Raw genomic sequence first — 13,763 nt, 5'->3', positions numbered from 1 at the left:
GCCTCCGCTATCATGTTGGATATTTATTACAGAACTCTTAATGACAACCTCGTAACTACCTGGAAACCATTTTTATGTTTTAAAACGTCAAAAAGCACCAATACGTGGTTTGTGAGTAAAATGTTAAAATAATTAAGTGCAACCATTTAAAATAACTTCCCTAAAATAAGTGGTTTGAGGACTTCAGTCTAAACCAAACCTGGGGTGAATTATAACACCACAACATTCATAATGACATCACACATCGCATGCTTACAATTGTACTTGGCCCCCAGATTTGCCATATAGTGTACAGTAATCAGAGTCATCATTAAAATGTTTATTTGCTTGAATCACACGACAGTAAATATTGCATCGATTTCCCGTTAAATAACAGTAAAACCTTTAAAGATTTCGGTAACCAGCTAATTCAGAAGTGATAAACATATTGAATACATGGGAAATATCTGAATAGTTACAATGTTATTGTACTGCATTACAGTATTCCAACTCACCTAACCATTAAAAGTACATTTATATGGGAGGCACATTCAATGCCATGTGGATGACTTGATTTATGCATCTTTATATTAATTCTGGCGAGACAAAGGGCTCCAACAGGTTTAAATGACCCGTAACCAACATGAGCTTCTCTCCATATCATTACACCTTTGAGAATTATTTAGTACGACTGTACCGTCGACATATTTCAGTTTTAGAAGTTACAATGGACTAAACTTAATATCTACTTCAATTTACTGTTCCATTTAACAACCATTCGGTCACCTGCTTCATTGCAGTGTGATAGCCACTGCAGCCATTAGTGCTTCTGCTTTTGCAAAAAATAATAATCCAAAAACGGATGTACAATCTTTTTTTCGGGACGTTTCCAAAATTCGGTTTCAATTTACTGCAGAGAATTAAGACAAGCATCCTCTGCTGTCATGGTTAGTGTTAACATCTACCAATCATTGGCATAGCACGCAATAGCCTAAACCAGCTATTTTTATATTTTACTCAAAAATAAAAAAATACTACTTTATACCAATTTTTTTCAAACACCTGACCTACACGAGTTAAATTATCTATAAAACACGTAAAACGTTTAATTGCAAACGGTCTTCCATATACACATATATAAACCGGATTGATAACGAAACACATTATTGAATCTCGGAATGTGTTTGACCCAAGTCATGATTCTGTAGAACTGTGGTTTTGGTAACTGATCTCAACAAGTATACTTTTGGTTTCACACCCTGAAGCAGAATGACAGAATGCACTCTTACTCACAAGATGTGAACTACACAGTTACTGGCGAATATTTACTGAGTTTCCAATAAAACAAAATAACCAGGTTAACATGTACAGTATAGTGCACAACATAGCTGGCAGCAAATATTTTTTCTTGAATAACATGGCAAAAATGTAAAAATCACAGTACTTTGCTAAAATTAAGCAAACATTATTTTAAGGGCATTGTGTTAAATTAACTTTTTGGTAAAGCTTTGACATAGAGGCAGCCCAGGAATACAATTTGCTACAGAACTGGGTTGTGTCTTTGAATGCAAGTAACCTTAATTTAGTATTTTATATAATAAGATAACAACACTTATGCTAATCCACCAGTGCATAAGGGCCTCTCCATGTCATGTCGGTCAAGAGGGGAAGTCAGCTGACGATGCCGGTCAGGACGGTTTGGTGAAGGTGGCAGGCGCCGGAGACGATCAGATATAACACCTGCCAGACCATAGCCATGGCTGGGAATCCAACTCAGGTCACCTGCTTCATTGCAGCGTGATAGCCACTGCAGCACCACTTACCTACCCCCCCCCCCCCCCCATATTTTCTCGATACAGTATGCTAAAATGAGTACGATATGAAAACACATTTTTGATAGGGTATTTACGAAAGTATAAAGTACAGTGTTTTGAAGTTGGGATTAATTTGTAACTGCTAAATCCCTCAAATGTTCATACCACTTTCTGGAGTGGTTTTACGAGGCATACTTCAACCCTGTGGAAAACAACATGACGAGTTTACATATGCCGCGGTACACATGGTTTGATTTTTTTTCTTTCAGTCTATGGACTACACTTTTAAACAAATTATATGCATGTAGCCCAGTAGATTGTTACACCGACACTAAATCACGGGGTAAAGGTAAAATATACAAGTGCAGCCCTGCAATTTCTTGCCTACATGACAGAAGGAGGCTCCACTAGGAGGAGCTCCAGGTAATATTCTGGGGCCCACTCTTCAACGGTGGCCAGCCGTCTCGGGAACAGGAGGTTGGAAGTACAAAACACAAAGATCCCCCGTATAGCCTTAACAGACTGTAGGCGCAGGTGCTGTCAGCGAGCACCTACGAAGGCCGGCACGACGCGCAGAGGCGGTAGGTGGCCAGCACCATGCTTGGCCGCCTTGTTTTTCTCCCGAGTGGCGAAGTTTACACACCACACACTTTACCTCGCCGCACTCAATCTTCCAATCAACTCTGGTGTACCGATTTATACTCGACTGCTGGGGTGGACAAGAATTGTGAAGGATTTAAGAAAAGTTCTCAATTGTTTATTTCAACTTGCCACGCCCGGACGAGTGCGCTAACCGTTACACTACAGTAGTAGTATATCGTGTCATACAATGTCATATAAATTGGCTCAGTTAAACAAAAGCGAGTGATCGACTAAACATTGTTGAAAGGTTTTGATTTAAAGCTTTCGTGACTGCAGGGATTTATATTCTTTCGGCAAAGTCACGCAGAAGGGAAACAACAAAACAAAAAAAACACAAAACAACAAAATTCTCACGACGTTTCGACTGCAACACAAGCAATTATCATCAGGTGTGAAAACCACAGCAAGAAAATTTTTCAAACCACATGAAGAAAATTTGAAACAAAATTTCTTGCTGTGGTTTTCACACCTGATGATGATTGCTTGTGTTGCAGTCGAAACGTCGTGAGAATTTTGTTGTTGTGTTTTTGTTGTTTCCCTTCTGTTTGGCTTTGCCGAAAGAACCAGTAATATTGTTGAAAGGTGTTGTGCACTTGGGTATTATATGAAGAAGAAAAAATACTTTAAAACACTGAAAATTATGGAGCATGCAACTCTTTGTCTGGCATAAAACCAGAGTTGTATTTTTTTGCTGGAAACATTTTTTTGCTCACGAACCAGGAAGAGGTTCCATCAAAATGTACAAAAACCGATGCTCATACTAACATTGATTACAATTTATATTTTAATAAAATCAGGATCAAGATAGGCTGCTACACATTTGCATCCGGCTTCTCTCTAACCACTAGTTATTAAACACACTCCAAATTGGCAACATTACTACGTACGTTTAATATGTATAACAGTCTAACATTTGGCATACACTGAATTGCAAAGAGCGTAATTTAACTTTTCATATTGTTTACTAGCCCATGCAAGAAAATCAAAGTACAACAACAAGTAATTTTGTAAGATCCGTGGCTTTTTCATAAACGTGTTATGGCAACCTGTTTATGTGTGTGCATAAAACGTTGCCAATATTTGGCAAAACATTTACTATTCCTCAGTTTGATGTCAAGTCAAGTTTCAGCAAATTCGTCGGGAACATGGGTTGTTTCATGCCCCACACCTCCTTTCCCTATCACCAAAATGAATGTACACCAAGAACCTTCTCCAAGTTGTCAACTATGATTCAAGTTATAATACAGGTTTGGATATATGTGTGTGTGTGTTAAATAATTGTGTGTTAAGGTTGGGCGAAGACACGGTCTTGTAAATTATCCTACCCTTTTGCTCATTTGCGATGAAAGGGGGGGGGGAACTTTAATATGTTAACATTCGTTTAGGTTCACAACATTTTTTCATAACGCTCGTGCCGATATGGCGTTTCTTTTGTTCTGTTCAAATGTCTGTTATCGTTGCTGCGCTGTTTTGCTTTCGTCAATTTGGTAACCAAGGTCCTTCCTTGAGGTCTCACCCGGTTAAACAACAAACCCAACTGGAACCTTTGAACCTTGCTTACACTCCCCACGTATAAATAATAAGCCCTACGAGTGAAACCAAGGTTGGGGAAACGTGACCACGTCTGAGTACGCTGTGCACATTTCGTGGGTATTTATTTCAACGAGATGTATTTATTGCACAGGCAGAAAGAGCTTGGGGAATGGATATGCAGCTCGTGCTGCAAATGCCGCAGGAAAACTGAGAAATGTGGCCAGGATTCATCCGAGGCCACCCACATCTGACCATTTTAATGTCCCCATGGACATGTGCCTACCTATATACCGCGTGAAAAAAAGGGCTGCTCTTGACTCGAGTGTCTGTCATAGACTAACAGCGTGACCTTGATATGAACACCCGACTCTCTCCTTCCTGCAACTGTATTGTAATTGCAATGGCAATGTACACACTTGATTCGTATTGCACAAGAGGTTTTTTTGGTTAGATCACGTAAATGTGAACGCGTCGTTTTGCAACATTTACAATTCGAGTACTGTGGGTTTACTCTCCAACACACCAGTGTACTGTACTCGTAACGAATTGACATATTTTGTTTACATGACAAACCTTATTAATTGGCTGTGTCAGGTGGCGGTGGGTTTAACGACGCATTTATGTTTAAACAATCTCACTGCAAAACCTCTATTTTATGTATAATATTGGTCGTGAAACCCTACGTGTTAAGCACTTGATTCAGTTATTACATTGTTTATGACTATATACTTAATTTGCATCATTTAAGGTTAGCATTGGTTGACGTTTTTAGTAAGAATGTGATTTACAATTGTACGGAAATATTTGCAATCTGGCCAAGCAGTTAAGTTGCAACACGCTCACGTGTTCCACGTGGAAAACAGGTGTTCGCGAATTGTACAATGCCACCGCATACCGAGTGACAATGTTTATGCTTAAGCGTTGGTTTATTATAACGCGACAGAAAAGTGTAGAAATAGGTGTGTCTGTGTGTGGAATTACACTTGAATAGAGAGATACAAAATATAGGTTTTTGTTTATGAAGACACCTCAGATTCACTATTATATCCAATGACTGTAGTAGTGTGCGATTCCTAAAATCTGTACATTAATATTATACCGCTATATTCTTGTGTTTATATTAGAGGTCACATATCACCACAACACGATTACCGTATTTTATATACAAATGATTGCATGTACTGCTTATTCAACGATATGGCAATAACATTTTCCCGTTATTACGACATCCTTCACATCCGCAATGCGAGTGGCCAACCCCACTCTTCCATACATCAGACATACCTCGGTCACCCATATCGCCCTCCCCAACCTCCTAACGGACAAAGGCTTGCGCATCTGTGTAGTTGTTAGGGTCCGAGTCAAAGTAATCAAGCCTCCACTGCAAGGTCTCGAACGTTGGTCGCTCTTCTTCCTTCTTGTTCCAGCACTCCAGCATGATGGAGTAAAATAGCGGAGGGCAATTATCTGGCTGTGGCATCCGGTATCCCCTGTCCAGCTGCTTCAGCACCTCCATGTTGCCCATTTCTAAAAAAAATAAATCACATGATGAGAACATTATTATTATTATTATTACTACTGCCTATGACAATTCCCTGGGGAGTCGGATATGCAACATAATACTAGTGGGCGCCACGGTGGCGAGATGTTTACTACCTCGCCTGGTATACAGGAGGGCGTGGGTTCGAACCCGTCCTCGACACTTGCTGTATATTTCGAGTTTGCATCTCCTCCACATGTTTGCGTGGATTTTCCTCCGGGTCCTCCCGGTTTTTCCCTCGACATTTGGAAACACGCCTTTAGAGAGTTCAGCTATAATTTTTTGAGCTATCATTTGTGGTCAGGTCGCTTCTGCGAAACAACTCATGTTTCTCCGTGGGCCTTAGCTGCGCAAATAAAAAGAGTGTATAATGTTTTTATTATCATCATTATGCACACACTCTCCACTCTCCCTCAAGACTCCCCACCGTGTGGAAAGTCAACAGAGGTCATCCCTATTGTGACATGCCCCTGACACGTAAATCTGGAATTTTCACCACTACCTTGCAGCCAGGCATTGTACCACTCTTAAGTTGAAGGTGGGAGAACACACATTTTCCTTTTTAATAATAGATGAAAGTAATTGCGTTACAGACATTATCAGCGGATGAAGCCTTTCGCGAACCCATGTCAATCATGGGGGGGGGGGGGGGGGGGTGGGTACCATCCTTCACGATGCTAGTCAGTGCAGCCTGGTTAAGGTGGTGGGGGGGGGGGGGCATGGAGGGCAGGACTGGTTGTGATACGACTTGCCACTTACAGTAGCCGTGGCGGGAAATCGAACTCTGATTTGCGGGTTCATAACGCGGTGGCAAACCAAACTAATTACCACCCACGGAGGTTCATTCCTCGCCGTCTGTACCAATTCCCCGGGGAGTCAAACATACAATGTATGTAGTAAATATAAATATAATGCTCAAATCATTAATGAGGCCATAGAGGGTGAGTTTAAAGCCCAAATATAAATAAACAGCTACATTCATCGTTGTGGCTATGATACAGCCCCAAGGAATTGAACATTCTAAGAAGAAGCCTCATGAAAGACTGTTACGGCTCAATGAGCTGAACTGGATACATTAGAGTTGCCACATGTCTAGGTTTTAACCAGACAGTCCACAGATTGACATCTGTGCTCCAGTGGTAAGAATCGATTCATACCGAGATCTGATCCCGGTATTCTATCCGAATGCATTTCAGTCTACTGCCCGGTTTTGAGAGAGAAACGAATCAAAATTTGTTTCATGGAAACAGCGGCAACCCTCGGTTGCAGAGAGAACGCACAACGTCGCAAACCAACTCGCTGAGAGACTGAGGTATGTGCGAAAAGGTCAGATATGTGAACACCTTTGGGAAATGACAGCTAAACTGTGCACGCATACACTGCACTGAGTGTGGGCGGTTAATTGGTCATGGTGAATGAGCCAACGCTTTACAACGCATAAGCATAACATTCAGCGTCACGTTTGCACGTCGCGACATTTACACCGACAACAAGAAAAGGCATCGGCACATGTGAGTGATGTGATTGATACTAATGCTTGCAAGTGTGTGATGGACATATGGGCAGCCTTTCCATAACACCGAGGTAGCCTAGACGACTGGCCAGGTTAGACTTTAGCCCCAAAAGATCATGCATATCGGTTAGGGCTCTTGCAGGTCGTGGGAAAATTCCAAAAGGAATCTAATCAGTACTAACCAAATAAAACAACTGTATCTAAATCACACACCCTAATGTGGTTTAACTGGTTAAAACATGCTTTCGGACACTGATATAATCTCTAAATAAATGTACTGCATATATCCTGCACCTCATTTCCATGGATTATTAACTGGATCAAATAAAGGATTTTCATTTTAAAATACATAATTTTAATTATTAACCTGTAGTTTAAGAGGCCACACCAACATCACATACTAATGGTATGAGATCATGTTGGCCCAAGTACTGTATACATATTTATTTAGGCTGGAAATGTTTCCAAAACCATCAATAATTATACTGTTTCATTAATACTTTTTTTTATATAATGGTAAACTCTTAAAACATATTGCCATTTCCTCCCAATTCATTTTTTTCACCCTGGTTGTGCCACTAAGATTAATTATACTGTCTGATCAACCTCAAAGCAATGCAACCCTTTAATGGAAGTGGATATCACAGAGCCACGTCTGAGATCCCTCAAAGCGACCTCTGTTGCGACACAGTAGAGGACAGCACCTCACACTCGCTCTTCATTTGGGACTTAAGGTTCGTGGCATGAGAATCAAACAATGTGTTCAAATTGTATTTTGATTATATTTATTTTTTTACTTTGTGGAAAACCAAAGTTAATGCTAAGGTTTTTTTTGTGTGTGCAGTCATTGGTGGCCAGGCTGAGACCATCAACTCACTACACTTGAGGACCCAGTTTAATCACAGGCCTGAAGTTAAACCTGTGACCTCGGTGGTGCCAACTCAGTACTCTGAACCGACAATGGGAAACTGAGAAATATTTTGATATTAATTTTCCATGACATCGCATGCCATTATCGTGCACACATGCCATGCATTTATTTTGTTACATATTACACACGTGATCATTTGAATTGAATTAAAATGGTATTATTATGCTCAGCAGAAAAAAAGAAATGCAATCATTGCCAAATGTAAAACAAAAATCTGGGGCAACAGTAACTAACACTGCTAAATTAACTTGGCAGGTATAATTTTTAAGTACCGAGAAAATTAAATGTGATTGAAACGTAAAAAATAAATGAATACCTGTTGTGACCGGAGATTTAGGTCTCTTGGCCGTGGTACATTTTCATTGGTGTGTGTCAGTAAACACGTGTTTGGGCACATTGAAACTAAACAAACTAAATTCAACTATAAACTATTTTTATTTTACAACGTAAGGCCTACCGAGCTATATGGCCCTTATTCAGAAGTGACCTGGCCACAAATGGTAGCTCAACTAAGCGGCTTATCACGTGGAAATTAATAGCAGCCAAATACTCTAAACATACGTTGGATATGAGTGGAGAGAAAAACTAGAGGACCCGGATAAAAATCCACAAGACCATGGAGAGAACATGCAAAACTCAAAATATACAGCAGGCGTCAAGGTCGGGATCGAACCCACGACCTGCTGCATACCAAGGCGAGGTAGCTAACATCTCACCACCGAGGTGTGAACAATGCACTCCATTGTAAAATAATCAAACAAAAAAAACATGTTCTGGTAGTAAATGCATATTCATGCTGTTTCATACTACCAGAGAATGTTTTCTTGTTTGAATGTTCACCACAATTAGACGTGTGGTTAATGCTGACATGATTCTTTGCAAAAGTTCTCTATTTGGTGTTTTAACATCTTAACGCAACTGTTTTATTGCTAGAAAGGGTCAAACCTATTCTTGTATTTTGATACCGGCAAGGGAAGTCCCAGAACGCACTCCATTGTAGCAAACGAAGTGGCCAGCTACTAACCGGGGTAAGGCATCCTGCCGTACGTGATGAGCTCATACAGGAGGATGCCGAAGGACCAGACGTCGGACTTGACGGAGAAACGGTGAAAATTCACAGCTTCTGGGGCAGTCCACTTGATTGGCACCTTGGCCCCAGCCTTCCCCTCGTATTCGTCTTCCTGGAAAACAAAAGAGCATTCCGAGGAACGCGCCATGTGTTCAGGCATACACAACCTGCGGCGACTTGCATCGTGACACAAACACGGTGCAATCAAATCCGCATCTGTTAATTTATACAGCATGGATTTTGTTTTTTTTTTGGGGGGGGGGGGGGACTTTCCAGAGTAGTTTTATGACTGCGAGTTTTAAAAAGAAAAAGCCCTACTAAATATTATGAAGTTTTTTCGTTTGTTCATAATTACATCGGTCCAAGTTACTATTTATATAACGTACCTATATGACAGTAATCATATAAAAAGCATAATTTTTTTTTTCCAACAAGCTTATGCTAAATTTTTATTTAAAGCTTTCGTGACTGCAGAAATTCATATTCTTAGTTCTTTCGGTAAAGTCACGTTGAAGGGAAACAACAAAATAATAAAATATATTTTATTGTTTTATATATATTTTATTATTTTGCTGTTTCCCTTCAACGTGACTTTACCGAAAGAACTAAGAATATAAACTTATGCTATATGAATATATTTCATAGACTACTGTACATTACTAAACAATGTTTGAAATTAGGTTTACAATGATGACACCTCTTGACCATTGACAATAACGACTTTCATTTAGAGGATGCTTAGATGCCTCAGAATAGCAAAGCTCCTAACCGCCACTTTTTTTCAAAATTTCTGGCTGTGGTTTTCACACCTGATGATAATTGCTTGTGTTGCAATCGAAACGTCGTGATAATTTTATTGTTTTATTCTTACTATGTTATTGTTTCCCTTCTACGTGACTTTACCGAAAGAACCAAGAATATGAATCCCTGTGGTCACGAAAGCTTTAAATCGAAATCACGCCTTACATCAACTATTTCAATGCCCCGCTGCCGTCTAGCCAAGGGGGCCCCAGTGGCAGCTGTCCCTACGCGGGGCACCAAGTTTAAGCAGCACGGGGCCTGCCAATCAGTCTGCCAGTAGGGGGCAACGTTGCAATGTGGGGGCTTCCCCCCCCCCCCCCCCCAATTAAGTTGCAGTGTACATTTTCAAGTTTGGACCATATTATCGGAGTAATAGTAATAATAACCAGCCGTGTTGATATGCACCACGAGAATAGAAATATAGGGATTGGTTGAATGCCAGAAGGCCATTGACAACGATCGACGGCAGAATACCGAGGGGGCGCTTGTAGTGTAAACAGGAAGACACGAAGGAAGCCGAAGGGTAGACCCCTCCAAAATTAAGGAGAAATAGGACCAATACGAGAAGAGGAATTATTCTTAACGGCAAGAACAAGTGGCAGTGTTGGAGCGTTTGCATCAAAATTGATGCTTCGAGATGAGGGGGAGAGAGAGAAAGTCTACTGCGTAGGCTTTTCACGGTTGTGTTGTACAGCCCTCTCTAATGTGTTTTCGGATTCCGCATGCCGAGAGATTCTACAGTAACTAAAAAACTAAACATTTTTTTTATTTTACCAGGTAAGGCCCACTGAGCTACGTAGCTCTTTTTTAGCAGCAACCTGGCCATAAATGATAACTCAACGAAGTAGCTTGTCATGTGGAAATGTATAGCAGTCAAATACTCGAAACGCACATTTCTAAGTGTGGAGGGAAAAAAACCAGGGGACCCGGAGAAAAATCCACGGGACCACGGGGAGAGAGACCCGCAAACTCCAAAATATACAGGTCTCATGGTCGGGATCAAACCCACGACCTCATGTATACCAGGTGAGGTAGTTAATATCTCGCCACCAATGACGACCCTCCCCCCACATGGAGCAAAATGTCCGACATCATTCTGAACAACGCCCAGTAACGACCCAAAACACCTCAATACTGGCGAGCTGGAGAGAGAGAGAGAGATTGCTTGCTTGCTACGCATACCTTGATAATCCGGGCGAGCCCAAAATCGGCCACCTTGCACACTTTGCCTTCCCCAACAAGGATGTTTCGTGCAGCCAGGTCTCTGTGGATGTAGTTCTGGCTCTCGAGATAGGCCATGCCAGCGGCGATCTGGCGAGCCATGTCCACCAGTTCCGGTGCCTTGAGCTGTTTCCCCAGGGGTCCTGGACACAGGAGTAGGAGCAGCATTCACACGGTTGACCGTCGCGGCGAAGAGCGCCCTTGCTTTGAGTTTTAAAATGAGAGAAAAGAGAATATTTGCATTCGTTGAATGCTTGAGAGAACTTAAAACAACTTGATGGGACCGATAATGAATGACACAGTCAAGACGTTCCTAAAATATGGTTTAACGTGCGGCCCTGCAATTATTTGCTCACACCAATGCGTTCAGGAAGGCCACCACTAGACGGAGCCCTAATGTCTTGGGAAAAGTTGGGCAGTACCCATAATTGATCACATCCCACGTGACCTGCTAATTGACTATTGTCTACCCAGTGAGTGGTCAGAGGACAATAGCCTTGGGTATGCTTTAGAAACGATATTGGTACTGTAAAAAATATGAATGCAATTGTTTTTTTACAGAATCGGAACCTTTATTTATCCTGGAGACAATTTCGATGAGCCATGAAGCTCTTTTTCTTCATGAAAATTCCATGCAACACGTGCAATTGTTTAGTTTGTAAATGGACGAAAAATCATCATCAGCAGCAGCAGCTGCTATGATCTATCCACTGCTGAATGAATGTCAATTTGATACATCTAGCTTTTATACGTGTTCTGCTTTCTGTCTTCCAGAATTTCACGCGTGTATCTCTCATTGCTTCTTCATACACTTTTCAAAGTTTGTTCCATTTTCTTTGTCAGTTTCCATGTTGGTGGTGCATGTCATAGCAGGCGATATACAAGGATTTAAATCTCTCTCCTTTAGGCACATTTCAACGTTACTTTTCATTATCAAAAAGTGCTTAAACCCCTAATCACTCGTGTGTTCATCGCACTTTCATTATTCGACTTAGGTAAATACTCCGATGCGTTTTCCAGTTCTGTTCGTCCAACAAAGATTGTAATTTGTGAAATGAACTTGTTGTGAATGACTTTTGTTTTTGCCTACATATATACTTAGCTGCAAAGTTGGGCTCAAGATTCGTTTTATTACGTTCTTACATTTCCGTGTATTTCCTTCCCATTGTTCTCTGCTAATCAAAGAGGGTGGCAATACTAACTTGAAGACTAACAGACCCATGTATATCTTACTGCACGTATACCTACCAAACACTGAACAGGCCAGACTTGAGGAATGTTCTATTATTCCACTACGAACAACATCCTATCCAGTCACATTCAGGGGACACACACTAATGAATATCAAATGCCACTGTACTTGGCCATGATAGGCTATGAGAAGCCACGTGACTCAGTGGAAATTGATGCGGTCATCCAAGATTCCACAAACAACGGCCCACAAAAAGGGACAATTTAAATTATTTACAAGAATGGAACGGTTAAACTGAGATTGCATGAAGGTAACTGTGATGAGGGTCCAAGCCATGGAGGTTATATTTTCGCGATGTTATTCACAGCCACAATGATGTTTTCCTAAAATCTGTAATGGGAAAAAAATGGATATAAACATAAAATGCAGGAATATCAACCATCTCGGATTTACGATGGCAGAGCTATTCTAACAACCAGATGACAGTTGTCTTTTTTTATAAAAGCCAGCATCACGAAAACTGTAAATGTAAATATTTGTTTTTAGGTTCAAGAAAGGCATAACACAGTATGCCAAACTTGTATATCCTGTTAAACATGATATACTGAAGCCCAATTTAGTAAATGCTAAACGTGCCTTGTCTTGCGAGTTTTTGTGATGACGAAAATCATTAAACTTTTGCAATTTGTTGTTCAATCTATAATTTCTGTGGCTTTGTAACTAGTGTATTTTTTCTACGAATCAGTGTTTTACCTACGTAAGCTGTAGCCTAGGTGTAATTAATGACATTCGGGCCGAACCTTGAAACGTGACACTCGTTCCTTTTCACATCATGCGTTTCGCAAGATGTTCAGGAGCTAAATGCCAATGTCGATGTCTGCCAACCACGAGAGGCCTCCAGGAGAGAGTTGGTGAAGTTTTGCTACTCCTACATTGAAGGAGCGCAGACGACAGTAGCTTTTACAGTAACCCCCCACTCCGCCACTAATATTTACAATTACAACTAATTACAAACTAAACGTCTTGTTTTTTTACAATCTACATATATCTCGATCTCTTTCACCCAAGCAATTGTCAACAAATATAAGGTTTCGATCAAGACAAAGACCTTCGCCCCCCTTGTGTGACATATGGAAATTCGAATCACTAGCACGTATAATTTAACGATGTAAACATTTACGTCTTGACGCAAATTTGTCCGAGGGTAAGGTGACGCATGGTCGGTGCCGCATACTCTCGCCCTAGCATAAACCATCATCAAGCGAACTCCGGTCATCCTCACAGTGGCTTTCGGCTATGCTATCGAACAAAGACAGTCACCGCATCGCGCGCTTTCAGAAGCGCTTCTGCGGCCGTCTGGAACGCTCTTCCTTCCGATATTAGGAAGCCACCGGAGTTGCGCTCTTTTAAATCTAGGTAAAAAAAAAACTCATTTATTTAGAATTGTTTTTTTATGCATTTTGTTTGTTGTCCTTCCCCGTACCTTCAATTAGCACGGTTGGCTACATACTCGTGGAGCGCAGGAATC

At 40.9% G+C, this 13,763-nt stretch overlaps 1 protein-coding gene across 1 annotated transcript in view; it reads right to left on the bottom strand.

Moving 5' to 3' along the window:
- Positions 1-304: 304 nt before the first annotated feature.
- The window catches only part of LOC116942587 (tyrosine-protein kinase Src42A-like), a 32,229-nt gene continuing 18,770 nt past the window's right edge, over positions 305-13,763 (bottom strand). Inside the window, exons 6-8 of the mRNA XM_032954668.2 lie at positions 11,005-11,186; positions 8,977-9,133; positions 305-5,495 (exon numbers count right to left, since the gene is read on the bottom strand). Coding sequence (XP_032810559.2) covers positions 5,284-5,495; positions 8,977-9,133; positions 11,005-11,186 — 551 coding nt within the window. The 3' untranslated portion in view covers positions 305-5,283. The remainder of the gene's footprint in view (positions 5,496-8,976; positions 9,134-11,004; positions 11,187-13,763) is intronic.

The sequence above is a fragment of the Petromyzon marinus genome, chromosome 15 (assembly GCF_048934315.1).
Source record: "Petromyzon marinus isolate PM22_M1 ecotype Great Lakes invasive population chromosome 15, UKy_Petmar_22M1.pri1.0, whole genome shotgun sequence".
Classification (NCBI taxonomy): Eukaryota; Metazoa; Chordata; class Hyperoartia; order Petromyzontiformes; family Petromyzontidae; genus Petromyzon; species Petromyzon marinus.
The sequence above is the reverse complement of the archived record's forward strand: the minus strand, read 5'-3'. Positions and strand labels throughout refer to the sequence as shown.